The sequence below is a fragment of the Protobothrops mucrosquamatus genome, unplaced genomic scaffold (assembly GCF_001527695.2).
Source record: "Protobothrops mucrosquamatus isolate PMUCROS unplaced genomic scaffold, P.Mucros_1.0 scaffold2597, whole genome shotgun sequence".
NCBI classification, from domain to species: domain Eukaryota; kingdom Metazoa; phylum Chordata; class Lepidosauria; order Squamata; family Viperidae; genus Protobothrops; species Protobothrops mucrosquamatus.
Genome location: NW_015388651.1, coordinates 49,722 through 70,627, shown reverse-complemented (window position 1 = coordinate 70,627; position 20,906 = coordinate 49,722). Strand labels below are relative to the sequence as shown.

Genomic DNA, 20,906 nt, shown 5'->3' with positions numbered 1-20,906 from the left:
CTGATAAGAACTGGCTCAAACTGTCAAGGATGTTGACTTGAACTTTGGTTACTTGCGAACTCATTATACCTCGTTATAATGTAAAAAAACATATGTTGTGAGTCCTTGCCTGCCAGCATAAATAAAAAAAAATTGAATCTATATTTCCGGCTCAGGTTCTTTTTGAGAAAGGCACACCAGATCAACATTGTTAAGCCATAAGCTTAACACTTGGTTAACTTTTTTGACCCACCCTCTTTCCCCATAGAAATATGTCTTCCTGGATTCCTTTTAAAATGTTTTCAGATTGTAATCTTATACTGTACATATTAATATGGCATTATGAGCCTTTTTCCACCTGGACCTAACCACAGCACAAACACACTTTGTTCACATGCTACCATGTCATTCCTAACCCATGAGCACAAAGGTCTAAATCATGCTTAGTTAGACCAGTGTTAAAGCAGCACTTTCTTTTCCTTAAGACTCCATCTAAAGACCATTCAACCAACATGACCTGGAGCTTGGGTGGAGATTCCAAATTGGCAAGATGGCCGATGGCTTCATGATGCTTTATTTATGTTTAATAGACAGAGGGGTGGGACTTGTACCTTAATCCTCCACCCATCACCTTGCTGATTCTCAACTCCCCATGAGGACCCAATGGTGGGTCAAATGGTTAAACTTTGTCACTACTACCTTGCAGTGAAGTCAAAGAAGTGGCAATTACTGGGAATAGCCTTGTCAACCTTGAATAAGCTTACAAGAAAATGCAGGAACTAAATATAAATGATATTTATTGAAGAAAATTTAAAAAATAGTATCGAAAGAATATCAACAATTGGAGTTAATTGCAGTAGCCTGACTTATAATTCCAAACCCAACAAGAAAAAGAGATAACCAATAAAGAGGAAAAAAATATACACTGGCCACAATATCACAGAACCTGCCCCACAAAAAAAAGTGGATTAAAGTGGTTGCAATATTTTTAGATTTAAAGATGAATATTACATCTATTTTATTAGTTGCATGTACATAACTATTTTGCTAAGCTAAACACCACATATATATGAAGCTCCCTGTCAAGCCCACCAAATTGATTATAGTTGTTGCCTTGTTTGGAATTTGGAGATAATGGTGGAAGACCTTCATTTGTTTTCCTTTATTTCTATGGGACTGTAAATCAGCATTCAGAGAAAAAAGATAAGTAATAACAATAATCAAGTTAGCAAACAACCCCTATCAGGAAAGCAATATGATTGGTTATAAAATCAGACAAAACATCCACCAGGGACCTCTTTCCAGGTCTGCCACTGAATAGCCAGCTTGTTTAAAAACCCCACAAGCCGGGGCTGTACTATCTTTTGAGGGGAGGCTATTCAGAGGGCAGGAGTGGCCACAGAGAGAGAAGCATGTTCACGAATGTAATAAAAACTTTATCTTTAATAATAAGTACAGATTTTCCAAACTATGTTTACACAACATGCAATGCTCCACTGCATTATGACTTACTGTGTCAGTTTAACTGCAAGCTGGTTGCTTCATGGTTAGGTAAGAAGCCTTTAAGTCAGCGGTTCTCAACCTATGGGTCGCGACCCCATTTGGGGTCGATCAACCATTTCATGGGGGTCGCCAAGCAAGGCTGTCCGCCATTTTTTCCCCTTTTCCGGCGGGTGCCTTACCTCCCTTGAGCTGGGCCAGCTGGTAGTCGGCCTGCTCCGTCTCTGCCGCTTGCCAGCTACGCCTCGGCCGGCGCAGGGGGCGGAACCACACATGCGCAGCGCTCCCGGGCAGGGAAAGTCCTCGACTTACGACCGGTTGGGTAGTCCTCGACTTACGACCAGTTTAGTCCTCGACTTACGACCGGTTGGGGGTCGCGGCATTAAAAAGGTTGAGAACCACTGCTTTAAGTGTAATAAGGCACCAATATTTGTTCCAGTTTAAGTAGCATTGCCCAAGTCTAGCACGTTTTTCAAACCTAGATTTAGGGTCATCATATATTTAAACAGCCATTAGTGCTCCTGGACAATAATCTGAGAAGCAGGCATGGCCACCAGCAGAACCACTTTGATAGCAGCATTTCTTGAAATGGCTCTTATGGAGCTAGAATTGAAGGGTTTTTTTTTCCCCCTTTTGAATTCCAGGCCAGAATCTGAAACAAAATACTGTAAAGCTTTTTTTCTTTTTTTTCTTTTGCAACGCTGCAGCTCTGAAGAGCTCCTGGCTAGTTCATTCTCACAGTACAGTAGCAGAATGAATAGTTCACTGTCATAATAGTAGAAACGTTTATTTTCACTTGCCTCCTGGCTCTTGAGTTTTGATCTCTCATAGGGAAAAGTGAGGTTGCGGATTTGCAGTTCCCTATAAGCAATCATATTTTATTTAGTTATGGCAAATGGTAGGCAGACCCACATAACAAGAAGTAAGAACGTGGATGAAAGATTTGAAACAATTATTTTTTTCTCCCTTTTGTGTGGTGGGTAGGTGGAATGACTGATTTCCCCCCTCTTTTTTTAGAACCAGTGGCAGTTTGTGGTTCTAAAAAGATTATTTGATTTTTTTTAAAAAAAATTCACTGTTCCTAGTGTTTTGAAACTAGCAGGAGTAAAAAAATAATTGTAGATCATCTCCAAACTGCTTTTGAAGGATGGAAGGGGTAGAGTTTACGCTGCGATGTTCTCACAGTCATAGAGTTGATCACTTGAGTATCTTAGTTAGGATAAATTACATATATGCATGTTATGCCTATATATGTACATAAGTTCATTTGCCAGGAACTGAATGGGGTTCTGGCCACATGATGAGCCAACAAGGTTCTAAACAAGACATCAGAGGGTACAAATTTGGGTATTGATTCCTATTCCATAGACTTAAAGAGCTATTTCGCTTAATCACATTTCAGTTGTTAATATTCCACTTTTGAGCTTCACCTTTTCCTCTTTGGTGGTGCAGTGGTTAGAGTGCAGTACTGCAGGCTAACTCTGCCCACAGCCAGGGGTTTGATCCTGACTGGCTCAAGATTGACTCAGTCTTCCATCCTTCTGAGGTCAGTAAAATGAGGACCCAGATAGCTGGGGGCAATATGCTGACATTTGTAAACTGCTTAGAGAGTGCTGCAAAGCACTATGGGGCGATATATAAGTTTAAGTGCTATTACTATTTACATCGGCATCTCTGTTATTGGTGCTTTCAAAACCAGATCCTGGTTCTGACTCTTTTCTAGCACGGCTGTTTTCCATATCAGGAAAGAATACTCCTGAGAGCAAACACTCCTATGTGCCTTTCTGTCTCAACATGCTTCAAATGTTATGGGTGTGTGTGTATGATTATTGTACATTTTTTTTTACTTTTTGTTTGCATCACTTTTAATCATTTTTTTTATTGCTAGACTGCAGTAAACTTGCTCATTTTTCCCTGTAAAGGGTTGGACAGCAGGGTTAGTTAATGAGTGGGAATTAAGCCCTGAGGATTTTCTCATAATTAATATGCACCATGATTTATGAGTCATAATGCGCTCTAAATTTGGACTGAGTCTGACAATTCTAATATGTAGGTAGCACATTTTAATCCTAGCCTGAAGTTGCAACAATTTTCCATGTACATTTATCTTGCAACACAGACATGCAAACTAAGTACCTTACTGCCAGACATAAGACTATACCCCACAGCTCTTTGGAAAGGAGGTGGGAGGCTCTGAGCAACCACTGCTCAAGGACGTACAACTTGCTTACTACATTCCTGAAGCCATTTTGCCAGAAATCTTTTTCAGTTTCTTACTTGGCTTAAGAATCCAAATGTTTAATGTTCCAAGATTTTGCCTTTGAATTGACTTCATCTACTACCTTCCGAGATGCATAATAATAATAATAACGATAATGATAACGATAACGATAACGATAACAATAACAATAACAATAACAATAACAATAACAATAACAATAACAATAACAATAATAATAATAATAATAATAATAATAATAATAATAATAATAATAATAATAATAATAATAAAGTTGGAAGGGACCTTGAAGGTCATCAAGTCCAAACCCCTGCTTAGGCGGGTAACCCTATACCATTTCGGACAAATGGCTGTCCAGTCTCTTCTTAAAAACTTCCAGTGTTGGAGCATTCACCACTTCTGGAGTCAGGTTGTTCCACTGGTTAATTGTTCTAACTGTCAGGAAGTTTCTCCTTAGTTCTACGTTGCTTCTCTCCTTGATTAGTTTCCACCCGTTGCTTCTTGTCCTGCCTTCAGGAGCTTTGGAGGATAGCTTGACTCCCTCTTCTTTGTGGCAGCCCCTGAGATATTGGAACACTGCTATCATGTCCCCCCTCGTCCTTCTCTTCATTAAACTAGACATACCCAATTCCAGCAGCCTTTCCTTGTATGCTTTAGCCTCCAGTCCCCTAATCATCTTTGTTGCTCTTCTCTGTACTCTTTCTAGAGTCTCAACATCTTTTTTACATTGAGGTAACCAAATCAGAGAAGAGATGCAAGTCTTCCTTTACTCTTGAGAAGGTGTCCATGAGAACCCTATGAACTGGCCAGATTACCAGCAAGATCAGATTTTATTAATTTTAAAGTCAAATGCTTGATAATGTAGTAGTCCATGGGTGTCCAACCTTTTCGCTAGCACGGGCCACATTGAATAGAATTATCTTGGGCTGCTATAAAATATATAATATAGTTAATGTACATAAATAACAAGCTTCCTTTTTTATATTTTTATTATAATCTTGTAGGACCACTGTCTAGGACAGGGGTCTTCAAACTTGGCCCTTTTATGACTTGTGGACTTCAACTCCCAGAATTCCTCAGCCAGGCCTAAGTCTGCCTAAGACATAACTAGAATTCAGTACCACCACCCTCCCTATTTCTAAACAAGTGCCTTTACCACCACACCAAATAGTGTTTTACTTGAGAGATAAAATTCAATGGTCATGAGAACAAAACAAATAGCAGAGTATTTGAAACTGGCAGTGTATTTTGAAAGGGATATTTCAGCTCATTCGCTGTTCTGTAGAATGGTTACTCATGTAATTTTACTGTGCTTCAAAATTAAGTGAAAACGAATTGTTTAATTTTAAGTTCTGGCTTCTTGACCATCATAATTAAGCAAAAATGATGCATTTCATTCAAACAGGCAAAAATGCCACTCTTTAACTCTTGACAAATTAAAATGAACATGGACAGTATCCAGGGATTTTATGACAGAGGGCAAGCAGTTCAGCATGCTTCAGCTATATTCAGAGGAATCAGATTATGATTTTATGAAAATGAATATGGCATTGACGCAAAGCACACTTTCCTAAAAAAAGAAGCCTGAATCCAATTTGACAGTAATTCGGAGATCATATGGCCTCACACATAATACTAGTGGGTCAATCAGAAAATCCCCACAGAGGAGTCAGCATAGGACCTTTGAGGCAGAAAGAGCTCAAATGAAAATTCATTGAACATGACAGATTTATTTTGGAAACCAATTTATGATTTGCCCTGCAGTTGTCATTGTAGGGGATTCCAAAAGATTTGCAGAATAAAGAAAATCTCCAGATGGTTAATCCAGAGAAAATGATTAGATACATGGCAAGAGCTGGCAAAGTGTCTATTTTGCTGTAAGAGAGCAGGGGAAATTCCCACCAATAGAAAGATGTTGCTTGTTCAAGACAAGACGGCATAGCTTCACGCCTATTACCTTTTCCTGTTTTCACTTTTTTCCCCAGACGTTTATGACTTTAGCGCTAGGTTCTTCTTTTTCAATTATTAGAACTCCTTATATTTGGTTCGTCAAACCATTTTCACTCACAAAACATTCTGAAGTTAATTTGTAGTAATTTTCACTTCTTTTGGCTTCAAACATTAAAGACATACAGAGTTTGTCATAAGCCTATTACTGTTCCCTGCAGATGACCAATAGGACTGTAAAAAAAACCCTATCCATGCTGCCTTGATTGGAAATATTGCCAAAAAAAGGGAGGGGGACTATTGAAGCTGATGTTGTGTGATCTCTCTGTCCAAAGCTGGTACTCCCACAGAATCCTCCTTAATTATTTTTAATATTATTTTCAGGTAAGAATTTCACAGACATATCTCTTTTGAAATTCTGTGTCAAATCCCCTCCCTAAAAGCCTCTGGACTTAACAATTCTGCTCTGTTCTCCTCACTTTGTTTTGATCCTAATGTTGCTCTTAAGAGCCAGGCAAGGTATATTGCACTTATCTTACAATCTAACCCTCTTGCTTTCTTTTGTGTAGCTTTCCCAACCTGGAGCCTTCTGGCTTTCTTGAGCTTACAGTTCCAGCACCTTTAGCTTAGCTTTAAGTTAGTTGTCATTCAATACGTTTGTGGAGTGCCAGATAGGAAAAAGTTTGTGTGGTAACCAAATGATTTCCTACAGCTGTGCCTGATAGGAATAATAACTACCTTTGTCCCGAAAGCGATTAAAAATAAAGGATTTGTTTTTCTATACATCAAACATGTCAAACACAAGGCCCGGGGGCCGGATGCGGCCCGCGAAGTGGTTTCATGTGGCCCGCAAAGCCATCCTGGAAACAGTGAGGGAACGGCCCCCACTGTCTTGGCTCTGGCCCAGGTCGGCCAGGAGCCAATGTACAATTTTGTGGTGGCCATCTATGCTGAAACTCATTCAGTCTTAGCTCTACAAGGTCATCTGGAAACAGCGAGGAAACAGCCCCTGCCGTGTCGGCCCGACCCTCTGGGTGCATGCTGGGGAGGTGTCACCCTTTGTGAGGAATGAAGAAATGCACCATCGCCTGGAAGTGGCCAGCAAATGGCCCTTGCCTACTTCACATATCCGGCTTGATGGGCTCCGAGGGAGGGGTTTCAGCAGGCAGTGAGGCTCCTCCAGTGGACCATGCCTTGGCATTTGCCCCAGTCCCACCCCCTTCTGCCAGAGACCCTCAGATCTGTCCCACTCCTGCCCAGGCCCCCACAGGCACCCTTGAATCAAACGATGTAGAGCTGGCCATGCCCACTCAATAGGCCACACCTACTCCATCCACACCCACCCAGTAGGCCACCCCCCCAAGGGCAACCGCAATGCTGATGCGGCCCTCAATGAAATTGAGTTTGACACCCCTGCTATACATCATCAAATCCTCTAGTGACTAGTCTAGTCTTTCTTCAAATATATGCTAGACAGAGAACTGTCTTGTTTCTGATCATGGAAAGTGGAAGTAGGTCTATTTTTGTTTAAGAATGGGAGGGTTGAAGCAAACAAGGAGAAAGAAACAAGAGATAAGAGAAAAATGAGGAAGAGTCTGGTAGCATCTTTTCCAACTAACATATTTTATTAAAAGGCATAACCTTTTGTGAGCAATGGCTCATTTCATCCATTGCAAAAAGTGGACAGATTGACGTGGAATTTAAACTGGGATGAGGCAGTGTGGTTATCTTGATGCATGTGACAGATTGCAAGTACATTATCAATTAACACTTATAACCCATTGTGTTTGTTGCAACCCGCATAGATAGCCTGAAACTTTGTGATGTTTGTGAATCCAGAGGACATTTCTGGCAGATGTTCTGCACTAGAGGAAGAGAATGTGAAGACCCCTCTAATCTTGTGAGTGACGTTTAGGGGCCATGTGATGGTGCAGTGGGTGTAAAAGTGGGGGCACTGTAGATATCTCGGTTTGTTACAGGATCAGATTTCCACATTTGGATCATTGTTCTCTTGTTTCTTGGGAAAATATACTTCAGGTTGTGTGGCTGGTGATCTATATTCAAGTAGGGATAGGCCTGCCACCAGTGCTTGAGTAAGCACAGTCTCATTGCCAAGTATGCACTGTAGCTTATTCTTGAATTTGAGTGGCTTGAGCTGTGAGGTGTGGGTAACAATCAATGGAATTCTGTTTTATGATCTCTCTTTAATAGATCCTCTCTGGGAATTGATCTGGTTCTACAGTATTGATTTGCCTATTGATCTCAGTAGGTGAGTAGATCTCCTGAATGCCTCGTTTAATTCCATCAGTTGCACATCTCTGTCAAGCAGTTGTACAGAAACCCTGGCTATAAATGATAGATTCGGTGTTATGTTCCAGATGAAACCTGGAAACATGTACAGTAGGTATGGTGATCTGCAGCTTTCCTGTATAACATGAGGCTCCTGTATCCATTGTGTAGTTTTATTGTGACATCTGGAAAGTCGAAATATTCTGTAGTAGAACAAGGGTGAGGTTGTTAAGTTTGCATTTGTAGGACGAAAATGCAGTCCCCTCCCTCCCCCCGGAAAAAGCCCCGTTTATAACAAAAGTCTTCTAAGACATAGAAAAACCAAAGAAAATTGCACAAGCAGCAAAATGTAAAAAGTAACACCATCTCCGTTGTTTATTTTTTTTCTCCACTCGAAGCTGTCAGACAAATAGCCTCCGGCAGACTGGCGCGGACTTTAGCTTTTAAAAAAGCAACAATGTTGCAATCAGAGGTCTGAGTGGCTTTAGCTGTTGCGAAGGCAAAAACAATGAATGTAGCTTGTTAATTTACAGAAATAGCTTTCCAGAGCCTAGTGGTAAAGGGATAAAATTAATGACATCTGTTTAACCAGCTTAAGTCGGGGAAGCCGGCACGTTACACCCGTTACTAGCCTTTACGAAACAAGCTAGCCAAAAGCAAATAACAAATACACAAAAGTAAGCCTCCAGACTACAGAACGCTGTAAAATTGTGTAAAAACTCGTGTATTCAATAAACCAATTTGCCAGTTGACCCGGAACCCATTGCTGCTGTTACTAGTATCATTGGCTTCCGAAATAAACTAACCTCCTTTCCGATAACGTTTGTCTCCCCGCTCATTTCATCGGGGCGCTGATTGCACTTTCCTGGCTGGGAAAACGAACTGAAGGACTTTTTTTTATAATAATAATAGTAAAGTTGGAAGGGACCTTGGAGGTCATCAAGTCCAACCTCCTGCTCAGGCAGGAAACCCTACACCATTTCGGACAAATGGCTGTCCAGTCTCTTCTTAAAAACTCCCAGTGTTGGAGCATTCACAGCTTCTGGAGGCAGGTTGCTCCACTGGTTAATTGTTCTAAGAACTAAGGAAGTTTCTCCTTAGTTCTAGGTTGCTTCCCACACGTTGAAATTTAGGGAAATATTATTTTCCATGAATCGAGATGATGAAAATGCTGTAAGTGAATCTCAAGGAAAGGAAAATTTTCAGGGAGTCAGAGTTGAGAAAGTGCTCTTTTACATCCCATGAAGATGTTGGCGTATGGTGGAGTTAGTTATATGTGTGCCCAGAAGTGCACTAATAACATGCAAGTATAAATTATTGCCATAGATCAGTGGTGGCGAACCTATGGCATGGGTGCCAGAGGCGGCACTCAGAGCCCTCTCTGTGGGCACGCGCGCCGTCGCCCCAGTCCTAGGTCTTCAGCTGGGTTTTATAAAACCTTTTCACTTTAGGCCTCCGCCGCCATGTGCAAAAAAAAAAAAAAAGGTTCAATCAGTCAATTTCAACTTCTCACGGGGAAAAAAAAGTTCTTGCAAAGTTGGAATTGATTGATTGAACTTTTTAGTCCCACCCAGTCTGCCGTTATCAACGAAGCCACGCCCACCCAATGGGTCAAGCCCACCCAATGGGCCACACCCACCCGGCACTCGACGATGCATAAGTGGGTTTTGGGTTGCAGTTTGGGCACTCGGTCTCTAAAAGGTTCGCCATCACTGCCATAGATGATTCAGTGATGGAAGAGCAAGCATTCAGTTGTAAAATATAATGCGCTGTAAGATATGTCAGATGGACATATTATGAAAACAGATAAACCAGCACTTGGGAGGCACAACCCATCGAGAAAGCTACTGCTGGATTGGAGTGACATCAGTGTCCCTATGCTATACTTCCTACCACGGTAACCACCAAGAGTAAGCCGAGACAGGTACTGAATGATACTGCACCAATATTTGAGGGTGTATTTATTTATTTATAAAATTTATTTACCGCCCGTATAGTATCCAGCGATTCTGGACATTGGATGACATTTAGGGTAAAACAGTACAAGAGGAAAATGCCACAGTCCAGTTTCGCAAAGCATGTCATAGAAAAAAAAAAGGAAAGGGAAAAAAAAGATTCTGGATCTGGATTAAGTGGAAGCTGAAATATTTCAAAATAATTAATTGACTGGAAACCAGGGACTACGGCTGGTGGCCAAAAACACCTTAAGCTGTCAAAGTTTTAAAGTCAAGGTTAATCCACTGTTAGAAGTGGAGCACTGCCCTTTCCTAGAATTGAAGACATTTCAACAGGAAGAGACCTACTGGAATCTTAATAACCTATGGAAATAAAGGCAGATTCCATGGTGTTCCTCATCATAAATCCATTTAAGGGGCTATATATCATTGTTACAGATTGTTCTCAGAGTATCGTCTGCATTAGTGTTTTGGCAGGGAACCCTAGACCAGGGGTAGGCAACCTTGGCACTTTTATGACCCATGGACTTCAACTGCCAGAATTCAATTCCCAGGAGTTGAAGTCCATGAGTCATAAAAGAGCCAAGGTTGCCTACCCCTGCCCTAGACCAAATGTTCCAAAGCTATTTATATGACATCACTGTCCCTGAAGAAAAGGATGAGGTGCTTCTGCAAGTCCTCAAGAGGGCAGAGATAGGCAGACTTCAGCTTTTGACTCTGATGCTACAAATAGTGAATTCTTTAAATCCGATATTACATATTCAAGTTACACCATTACCACACAAGGCCTATATAAGAGTGTGCGCCTGGTAGCTTTTGCATTGCACACTCTCACAGCTGCACAGAAAAAAAAATACAGAAGGTGATGAGTTTAGTTTGGGGAATAAAATATTTGAAAGACGATGTGGAAAGCTATCCACGTGACTGATCATCAGCTACTGCTACTGTCTTTGGCCCTCAAAAAGGGATTCTGCTTACGACAGATGCTTGTTACAACACATTGAACAACATCCTTGAAGGGCAAAATAAAAATCATAAGGCCACCTAATCACCCAAATGTGGGCAGAGTGCCTTGTTTGCTTTCCGGATTAAACACTTATAAAAATAATCCACATCAGATGGGAACTCTTTTGCCATATCATCTCTCAGGAGATCAAGAATCTTTTCATCACTGCTGAGATTCAGAGAGAGAGAAAAGGAGAAATCCAACACCGTTTCGTGTCTGCTCACCAAACTAACAACACTGAAAAACAACGAAGGAAGTACAGTAGTTGATCGAGTTTTAGCAACACTGTTCTGAATGCATACTTGATAATGGTTGCATTTTGTAGGAACTGAGAAACATCACAGCACCCAAACTGAGACCTCAGGTGTTGCTTTTGTGCTGAACAACTCACAAAGGTAAAGTCACTAGGTTTTGAGTGGTGATTAGAAATAAGACCACCATATTGGACATCTTGTAATGAATTGCTATAAAAGTGGCAACATGAAGTCAAAATGGTGTTGCCTCCCGTAAGTCAATAATGTTTGATGGCAGCCATAAACCTCGTACAATCAGCAACCCTTATCCTCCCATTATACTGGAAGTGAATGCAAATGATCAGCAGTGGATGTGATCAGAGTAGCATTTATTCATTATTCCAGGCAATGCTCCTCCCCTCCAGTCTCTGGACAGCCTTATCTGCTGCACTTCAGCTGTTTTTACTCTAAAAACCTAAAGACAGCAACACTGTGCTTGCGATCTATCAGAATTACCCAATAGCTGATTGATGGGTTATGTAACTGTTCTCTAAGTACTTGAACATAATATCCTTCCTGCTTTAGCTGAAATAATGGAACAAAAGAGTGTGGTGAAGCAAGAGAATGTTGTAAAAGTGACCTAGACCTGTACCGAATCTATAATGATATTATCACTATTGAATTTGTGTTGATTTTTTTTTTTTAAATTCAGACTTAGAATTAGATGGTCATGACCTGAAGTTTGAATGACATGAATATTTATGGTACGATAAAGCTAAAATTAATGTGGATTTTAAAAGCCATTTTATTAGATGTGCCATAGTGAGAGTATGGAATACCTATAAACCCAGGTTGTGCCCCAAAACACCCGTATGGATCTTAGCTCCAGAAGCCTATCGTAGAAGAAAAACAGCAGGCAAGGACAATGGTGGATGTAACAGGAATTACTGGAAAACCATCAAACATAATTTTAAATCAGACCAAGAGAACAATATCAGAAGGATATAATTGTCCATGGTTTTCCCATTTACAATGATCAGAAATATTCAAAATGGTTATATTAAATACTTTGGTATAGAGCAAAGTAAGACAGAATTTGAAGTATAATTCTGCACTGATGATGAACAAATAATTGCTAAAATGTATACATATTTGCTAATGTTTAAAACGGAGGAAAAACAGGTTAAAGAATGCATGATAGAGCGGGCCAAGAATTTTGGTTACAATATACAGATGAACCAATGGGAAAACATGTGGTTAAAAGAGTTGAGATTTATATTATATTTAGATCTTAGAGAATTTTGATAAAATGATATGGTGTTGGTGTAGGATGCTAGAGAAACTCTCTGGAGTCTAGAATGTATCAAGGCACTTCAAATGTAAGTTGGAAATATGAACAATACGACGAGACATTTTATTATGCTTGGTAAAATCAATGAAATACAAATTAATATTTAATTGAAGCCAGTTTTTTTCCTTTTCGGACTAATGGATAATCAGAAAAAAGCCATAAAAGATTATTTCAGAATATGATTACTACAGCATTATATGCACAGAGGTGAAAAGATTCAACACTAGCCACTATAGAGAAATGGTGAAATGACAGATCTTCCTGAGATGAATAAATTAACTTCTTTGATTAAGAGAAGACTTTTACTGGTGAACGGAAACCTCTTATGGATTTTGTGGGTAAAAATAAAGAAAGGAACTTTTGATTTATGGCTCTGGTGATTAAATTGGATGAATTATCGAAAGAAGAGTATTATGATGTAACTTTAGAGAGAGAAATTAAACTGTAATTGTACTTATAATGGCTGCAAAGTATATCAGAAGTAAATTCTTAATATCTTTTTTTCTTTCTATTTACCTTCAACTTGAGAGAGGAGTGTTTTGAACTATTGACTTTGCTGTACGATATTGTGTGCTCTTTTCAAATAAGGAAACAGATCTTCAACCAAGATATTGTGTACACTTGCCCAACTTATGCAATTTAGGCAAATTACTTGCATATTGTTATACTTCCTTATTTAGTGTTCTTCCATAAATACAAGGGGAAACTTCAGCTCTTCAGCAGGTCTACTATCCATCTGCTGACTGACACCTTGGGTTGCTTCTGCTCAAAGAGAATGTGTTCCTGGTTATTTATCTGCGCCTTTCTGGGCATCACTTTCATGCAGGGTGAGTTTACACTGGTTCAAAGGTGAAAAGAGAAAAGTAAGAACCTGGGAACTTCTACTAAATTAACTGACAGGTAGTAGTATTAGTAGTAGGGGTAGCAGCAGTAGTAGCATATGGCAGACTGCAAGGAAAAAATAGAAGCAACGGATAAAAATAGGAAAAAGAAAGGGAGCCGATATCTATGTTGCAGTTTATTTCTGCGCATGCCTATCCAGAAGAATGGGCCACAAGATTCAGGCACTGGTCTGACTTTGGGGGAAGCATGGCTGGGATTGCAGTCTTTAAGAGTTTATGGCATCTCCTGAACAGTATGAATGCCTCCTTTTAATTATAACGAAACCCTTAAGTCCATAATGGTATGTGTGTACAGGTAGTCCTTGACTTATGACCACAGTTGAGCCCAAAATCTCTGTTAAGTGAGACATTTGTTGATTTTTGCCCCATTTTATGACCTTTCTTGCCATAGTTGTTAAGTGAATCACTGCAACTGATAAATTGGTAAAACGGTTGTTAAGTGAATCTGGCTTCCCCATTCATTTGGCTGGTCAAAAGGTTGCAAAAGGTGACCACATGATCTTGGGACAGAGCAACGGTCGTAAGTATGAACCAGTTGCCAAGCATTTGAATTCTGATCACATGATCATGGGGAGGCTACAGAGGTTGTGTGAAAAATGGTCATTTAAGTCACTTTTTTAAAGTGCTGTTGTAACTTTGAACGCTCACTAAATGAACTGTTGTAATTCAAGGACTACTTATATTGGATTGCTCTGACTACTCTGTGGATGGAGGCTGCAAGATTAAATAGCAATACTTAATTGGTAGGATATAATTTATTCCATGGGGGATTTCTAAGAAAGAGTAAACTGGATTGTTTTAATTATATCATAATGCCCCGGGACTGGTGCTGAGTAGGAGATAACAGAGTAAAAGGCATAGAAATACACAATTTCTATAAGGGACCCTTCGCATGCCTTCTCTTCCACATGTTACTGGTAAACCAATTCCACTTGGACTATATAAGTGGGGATAAATAAAATGAGCTGAAATATGTAGTGACCAAATTCTTGTTTTTACTTCTCTTTGGAACAGATGTCTCTGCCCAGACCTGTCTTTGTGCCCAGGGCTTTTGTGCAAGTGGCTGGGTGCAGTATAAGTCTGCCTGCTACAAAGCTGTGAGGCAGCGATACACCTGGACTGAAGCTGAGGCAAGTGATGGGGATGGGGTGCCAGAGCAGTCACTGGGGGCAAGAATATTTACTACCAAATCTATGGGAGGTTCCTCCCCATACACACACACACACACACAGTACATATGGATTGTTTAATGTAATCAATTGTAAGAAAACATTCGTAGCAAGCTGAAGTCAGCCTGAGTGAAAACAGGGAGAAGACTCAGTCAGGAACCTTTGGCCCAGAAAACCAAATTTAATGTTTTAATGTGTTTAGTTTTATAGTTTTAATATGATTTTATGCACTGTTTTAACTTTTGACTGGGAGCTGCTCAGAGTTGGTTAGAAGATAAGTGGCTACATAGACATTTTGAATAAATAAATAGTTTCTAGTCATTGACCTTGTCTCAGAACTACGGTAGTATGTTGACTTACTAGTTAGAGATAAATACAGTGATAAGAAAGTCACCCAAATGATTTTTTTTTTAAAAAAAATATCCAATGTCATATTGGAATTTCCACTGTACTTGCCTTTTCCCTTGTCTTGCCTTTGATTTATGTATTTTTTAAAAATATCTGGCTTCACTTCTTAAGCAACTCTGGGCAGTTCACAACAGCATTGCAATTTGGAGCACAACGTGCCTTGCAATGTAGTCATGGGTCAAAGGTTTGTAAACTCTGATTCTGTCTTTGCTCTCAGCTGCTTAGCCAAATATCAAAGCTTTGCTGGGCCTCCAGTATATACTATATTATTTTTGGCGTGTTAATAAAGTTCTGTTGTATCCTCAAAGTGATTTAGTTGCTTTAAGTGAGCTAGATTTTGACCCTGACAATTGCCAAAAACCACAGGCATGCATCTAACTCTCTTCATGTACCTTGCCAACAATAGTAAGTGCTTTTCCTGCAGCAATACAATTTAGGTAATCTACCATCTATGTGTCCCCGTCTTCTCAAAGAGGCAAAGTGCCACAATGCCAAAGGTTAGTTAGTTTTTCCTAGATATGCACAAGCCAATATATCCGCATGTCACATTTTGTTTGAGGTCATTGTCCCCTTCCAAGTTTCTAGTCTTGTGCTAGCTATATTGCTTCTGGGAATAAATAGTGGCACCCTAGAGAACACTTTAGATTTAGTGAGCTCAAAGCAACCTGCTTTTTTCTCCTTGACATGTTAGCAGATGATACGTGCTTCAAGATACAACAAGCCAACAAGTCTTCTTATTGCATTTCTAGTCAATGGACCTTCGCCTGAAAGCATGGCACTGGCCCTTAGACCTGCCTGCAGAACTCTGAGCAATCACTAGGGGGTAACAAAGAGCTAATTTTTTTTTTTTGTAGCTCTTTGCTGTCCTCCAGATTTTTCAGTCTGGATAGAGTATCTTTACTGAAAGATGATTTTTTTTCAACCAGTTTCACTTTATGAGTGCAGAATGGGTTTTCACCAAAGCAACAAAACACAGGCTTCTGTTAGTATTTTCAAACGTTTGACTGAATCTCTGCATCTGGTTTCTTGACCTTGTAGCACAGTTTTTGAGTCTTCTAGTGGCACACAAACACCTGAAAAGCCGGGGGTCAAATATTTCAAAACATGTAATTACAATGATTTGAAAAGCTCGAGTGAAGTACTTGATGAGGACATTTACAGAAGCTTCTTGTAAAACTGATATTCTGGAATGGATAGATTAAAAAAGTGGATATGCTTCACTGTGAATTCCTCTTAGATATCTTGTCAGCGTTATTCTCCAACATCCCACTTGGCCTCCATCCATAGCATGGAAGAAAACGATTTCATTTTTCATTTGATGGGCAAGCCACTGGATTACAAGCAAGGACTGGCCTACTGGATTGGTGCACATGACACCTTCAAGGTAATATTTTTATATACTGTATATATATATTTTAAAAAGGCAACACCGGTGCTTAAATGACTGATCTGGAAAGGCACCAAGCTTTACTGCACATCTTCTTTATTCCTGCCTCAGGACAGACAACTTTTAACATGGCAAAGTGTGGTTGATTATGCTTTGCACATCCTTCTCCCAACTGACTTTTCCCATGCATTGTCTTCAACCCAGGGCCACTCTGGTTATGGGAACTGACATCCAGCAGTTTTGGAGGGTACAAAATTAAAGAAAGTTGGCTCTGTACAAAACATAAATCGTGTGTGTGTGCTGTTTGAGAAACATAATCCTTTATTCCAGTATGCTTATTTTAACAAACTCTGTGAAACTTCCTCAGGAGGGAACTTTTGTGTGGACAGATGGTTCAAAATTTGATTTCCAGTCATTTCCTTCTGACCAACCTGATGGATTGACAGGAGAACACTATCTTGGCTCCTGGTTTTTACGCAACGGTAACTTTCACATCTTTATTACCCAGTATATAATGAGAGTCATACACAGGAAGGGGTTGGCTTATGTGTGGCTTTTAGGAGGATAGAATTTTGCAACATGACTAAGAATGAGAATCCATGTGTGATGTATTATTGGTAACTGCATAGATTGCAACCTCTGCTTATGTGAATTTTTAATAGAGCAGAGAAGGGCATTGCATTCATCTGAAAGCAAGACAATTCTGAATTTCAGACACTCCCCCCCCATTATTTTACCTCTGATCATACTCTCAGCGAATGTAAGGCATCCATTCCATTTTAAAGGTGAATTATTTGGTGGAAAATCCCCACCTTCTCAAGTTAATGCAGTAGGAATGTCTCATCTGACATTATGGTTCATTCGTGGATCACCATGAGTTTCTATGGATCATACTGTAGGTTTCTGCTAGTGACCATGATGCAGTTACGGGCAGGTAGTCCTTGTCTTATAACCACAATTGGGACCAGAATTTCAATTGCTAAGCAAGGCAGTTAAGTGATCGCGCATGATTTTATGACTTTTTTTTGCCCTGTTTGTTATGTGAATCACATGGCTGTTAAGCAAATCCAGCTTCCACCATTGATTCTGCTTATTGGAAGCTGGCTGAGAAGGTCGCAAATGTTGATCACGTGACCTTGGGACACTGCAACCACGGTAAATACATGCCAGTGGCCAAGCATCCAAATTCTGATCAAAAGATTGTTGGGGATGCTGCAGTGGTTGTAAGTGTAAGGACCTGTCATAAATCACTTTTTTCAATTTCTTACAGCTTTGCATGGTCACTAAACAAATGGTTGTCAGTTGAGGATCACTTATAATAAGGCTGTGCATTTGGAAGATCAAGATGCACTGGTACAAAACACTTGAAGCTGTTGTGACTCAGTGTGGCTGCTGGCTTGCACGGCTGTTTCACTGCACCGGCAGTCCCACCAGAAGTGTTGCATATCTATTCCTAAATGAATTGGAAGTCTTCAGAGCAAGCATGCATTACAGAAGGCATGGCTGCTTCAAGGCGGCTTCACTCGTGCCAGTATGCTGTACAAAACAGCCCTTTAAACATTGCACAGCCTCCCTAACTAGGTGTCCCTTCTTTGGCCTCTGGTGGGGAGTCAAAAATGTTGGCTTAAACCAAGGGCAGAGAACATGGTGTTTCACCAGGCACTTGTTCCACTTACACGTTTAAAAATGTTTGTTGAGTAGAAAATTAACAGGCTGACAAATACAAAGCAAAATGTTCAGCAGGAATGTCTTTAGGCCTCGTTAAAATTGCATTCGGATGACCAAGTGTCTTGTGGGGATAGCTTTTATTCTAGATATTTAGAGAGTGGTGGCACCCCTTTTGTGAATAGGCATCAACAATAGCCTTTTTGTGTATTGTGTTCCTCATATATGCTCTCAAAATTCCAAAAGTACCTATCTCTGGCTTAAATTACACCCATATTACTACTCCCATTGTTATGTAATATAGTACCAGAATCTCAAAGACAGAAATTGTAATGCTATTTGTTGAACATTAGAAAACAGTTCCTGTGTACTTCAACCAGTCTAAACCCATGATTTCATTCTTTCTCCTTTAGAAAAGATTACCTGGAATGACTATAACAATTCATGGAAATTTGGATCTGTTTGTAAATATTATCTAGAAAATAGGTAAGAGCTGAAATTATTTTTCTGAAAGCTGCCTCTAACTCTTCCATTATGTTAGATGCAATACATCAACACGACAGCTTCCAGATGCAATTGCCATACAGAATTTATTTGTTAAAAGAAAAAAGAACCTCCACATCTTGCAGAATACTATGGGTATTTCCCTCTCACTTCATTTCCAGAAATTACTATGACAGTGAAAAATGGATGGTGAATTCCCCCCCCCCTATATTGCTTCAATTGCTTTAAACACAATACAAAATTCCACACCAAGTGAAAGATCCATCCCAAAGTTTTACACCCATTTCATCTCCTCAGATTCCCATTCCTAAATGCATTGGGTTAAATTTTCCAAAAGCCTTTCCTTTCAGCGGCTGATCCTCATTTTCCCATGAGAAGCTCTGTCAGTGAAATCAAATATATGCAAGCAAGTCTTTGCATGGAAAGAAAATCAGGTGTGCAAATGGGATGCAGATAGTTTCTCAAACTCTTAAGACTGGCCAGTGTTTCTCAACCTTGACAATTTTAAGGCATGTGGACTTCAACTCCCAGAATTCCACAGCCAGCAATGCTGGCTGTGGAATTCTGGGAGTTGAAGTCCACATGCCTTAAAATTGTCAAGGTTGAGAAACACTGGTATATACATTGCCCTGAACCAGAGTTTAGAAACACAGTGTATGTGTTCACACAGCATGCTGTATCATCATTATGATGCAGGAACTGGCTTGCAAGATACGTATTAGAGTTTTGAAATCCAACCTTTATTACTTCATAAGTAACTCAAAGTGGCAAACATACATAACACAACTTTCCCTTCCTATTTTCCCCCCAACAAGAGGTGGGTTGGGCTGAGAGTGACTGGGCTGAAGCCACCTAGCTGGCTTTCATGCCTAAGGTGGGACTAGAACTCAGTCTCCTGATTTCTAGCCTGAAGCCTTCACTACTAGACCAGACAGGCTCATTTTATGATCACCTATCATGGTCACATCCCTTCTTTTCCTACCCTTCTCCCCAAATCAGTCAGTTAGTCTCAATGGGGTTTAAACTTAGAGTCATGTGATAAGCCAGCTCCCTATTCATTCTCAGAACAGCCAGTCTCCATAACTTAGCATAAATTCCATCTTTTTTTCTTCTGCAATGGTAGCCAGTAGTATTACCATACTCCTATCCATTTAATAATAATAATAATAATAATAATAATAATAATAATAATAATAATAATAATAATAATAATAGTAATAATAATAGTAATAATAATAGTAATAATAATAATAAAGTTGGAAGGGACTTTGGAGGTCATCGAGTCCAACCCCCTGCTCAGGCAGGAAAACCTATACCATTTCGGACAAATGGCTGTCCAGTCTCTTCTTAAAAACTTCCAGTGTTGGAGCATTCACCGTTTGTGTAAAATGCTTTTAAGTTTTGCACTTGGGAACAAGATTGTTCATTCTGCACACTGGGGCATCTAGGAGTCATTTGCTCAAATACAGGAAGGATTATTTCTAAGTACACAACTTGCATAGCAATATATTGCACAAGGCTGGTGTAACATATGTGTTTGTGGTTTGTTTGACTGTCAGCTTTTTTCTTTCCTAAACAGAGGATGCTCTTCTTCTTGTGAGGCGAAATGAGAGACACAAATTCACAGGATGCAGAAGCCTTATTTCTAACCTGGAGGATTATTCTATGATGTTTTGCTTTTCTATAGCAACTTTCTAAAGAAACATGTTTATGTGCAAATCAAATTATTTGTCCTGTAGGAACAACTGGATTTTATCACTATAGATTCTTTTTAAAATCATTTTTATTGAGATGCAAATAAAAATTGTTTGTTGCTGATTCTATGGCTGCTTATTGCTATAACATGTCATTATTTGGTTCAGGTACTTACAACTTTATACTGTGGACTACTGCTAATCCTCCTGAAGATTAAGGTGTAAAATTACCCAAGGATTTAGTAATAGCAGTGAACCTTAAATAATAGCCATACATATTAATTTCATCCTTTTTAATAAATAGTATCAAGTCCCAGAATACTTGGATTCCAACTTATATAAGGCAACTTATATAAACTAATTAAGTATCTAAATGAGCAAATTAACAATTGTTCTGTTTATTCCGTAACTCATTCCATTATTCCTGAACTCTTTGATGGGTGACAAATAGCTTTCTTATGTACAAAAAGTTCAGACAGCTTTTTGTGTGTGAAGGCAACAGTGGAATCAAGACAATTCTGGAGAGAATGATTAGTACAATATTACATTGCCAAAAGGATTAATACCTTTTACATGAAGTTTGACTCACAACACTCCAAAATACTGTACCCAGAACTCAGCATTACCTTTGAAAATTTCTATGTGTTATTCTGTTCCTGATAAGTTGCCATTCACAGG

At 39.6% G+C, this 20,906-nt stretch overlaps 1 protein-coding gene across 1 annotated transcript; it reads left to right on the top strand.

Moving 5' to 3' along the window:
* Positions 1 to 13,185: 13,185 nt before the first annotated feature.
* On the top strand, positions 13,186 to 20,352 carry LOC107295990 (lectin). The gene is made up of 6 exons (XM_015825326.1): positions 13,186 to 13,326; positions 14,416 to 14,531; positions 16,216 to 16,362; positions 16,733 to 16,847; positions 18,444 to 18,516; positions 20,114 to 20,352. The coding sequence occupies exons 1-6, from the start codon at positions 13,275 to 13,277 to the stop codon at positions 20,142 to 20,144; spliced, it is 534 nt and encodes a 177-aa protein (XP_015680812.1). The 5' UTR covers positions 13,186 to 13,274; the 3' UTR covers positions 20,145 to 20,352.
* The last annotated feature ends 554 nt before the right edge of the window (positions 20,353 to 20,906 follow it).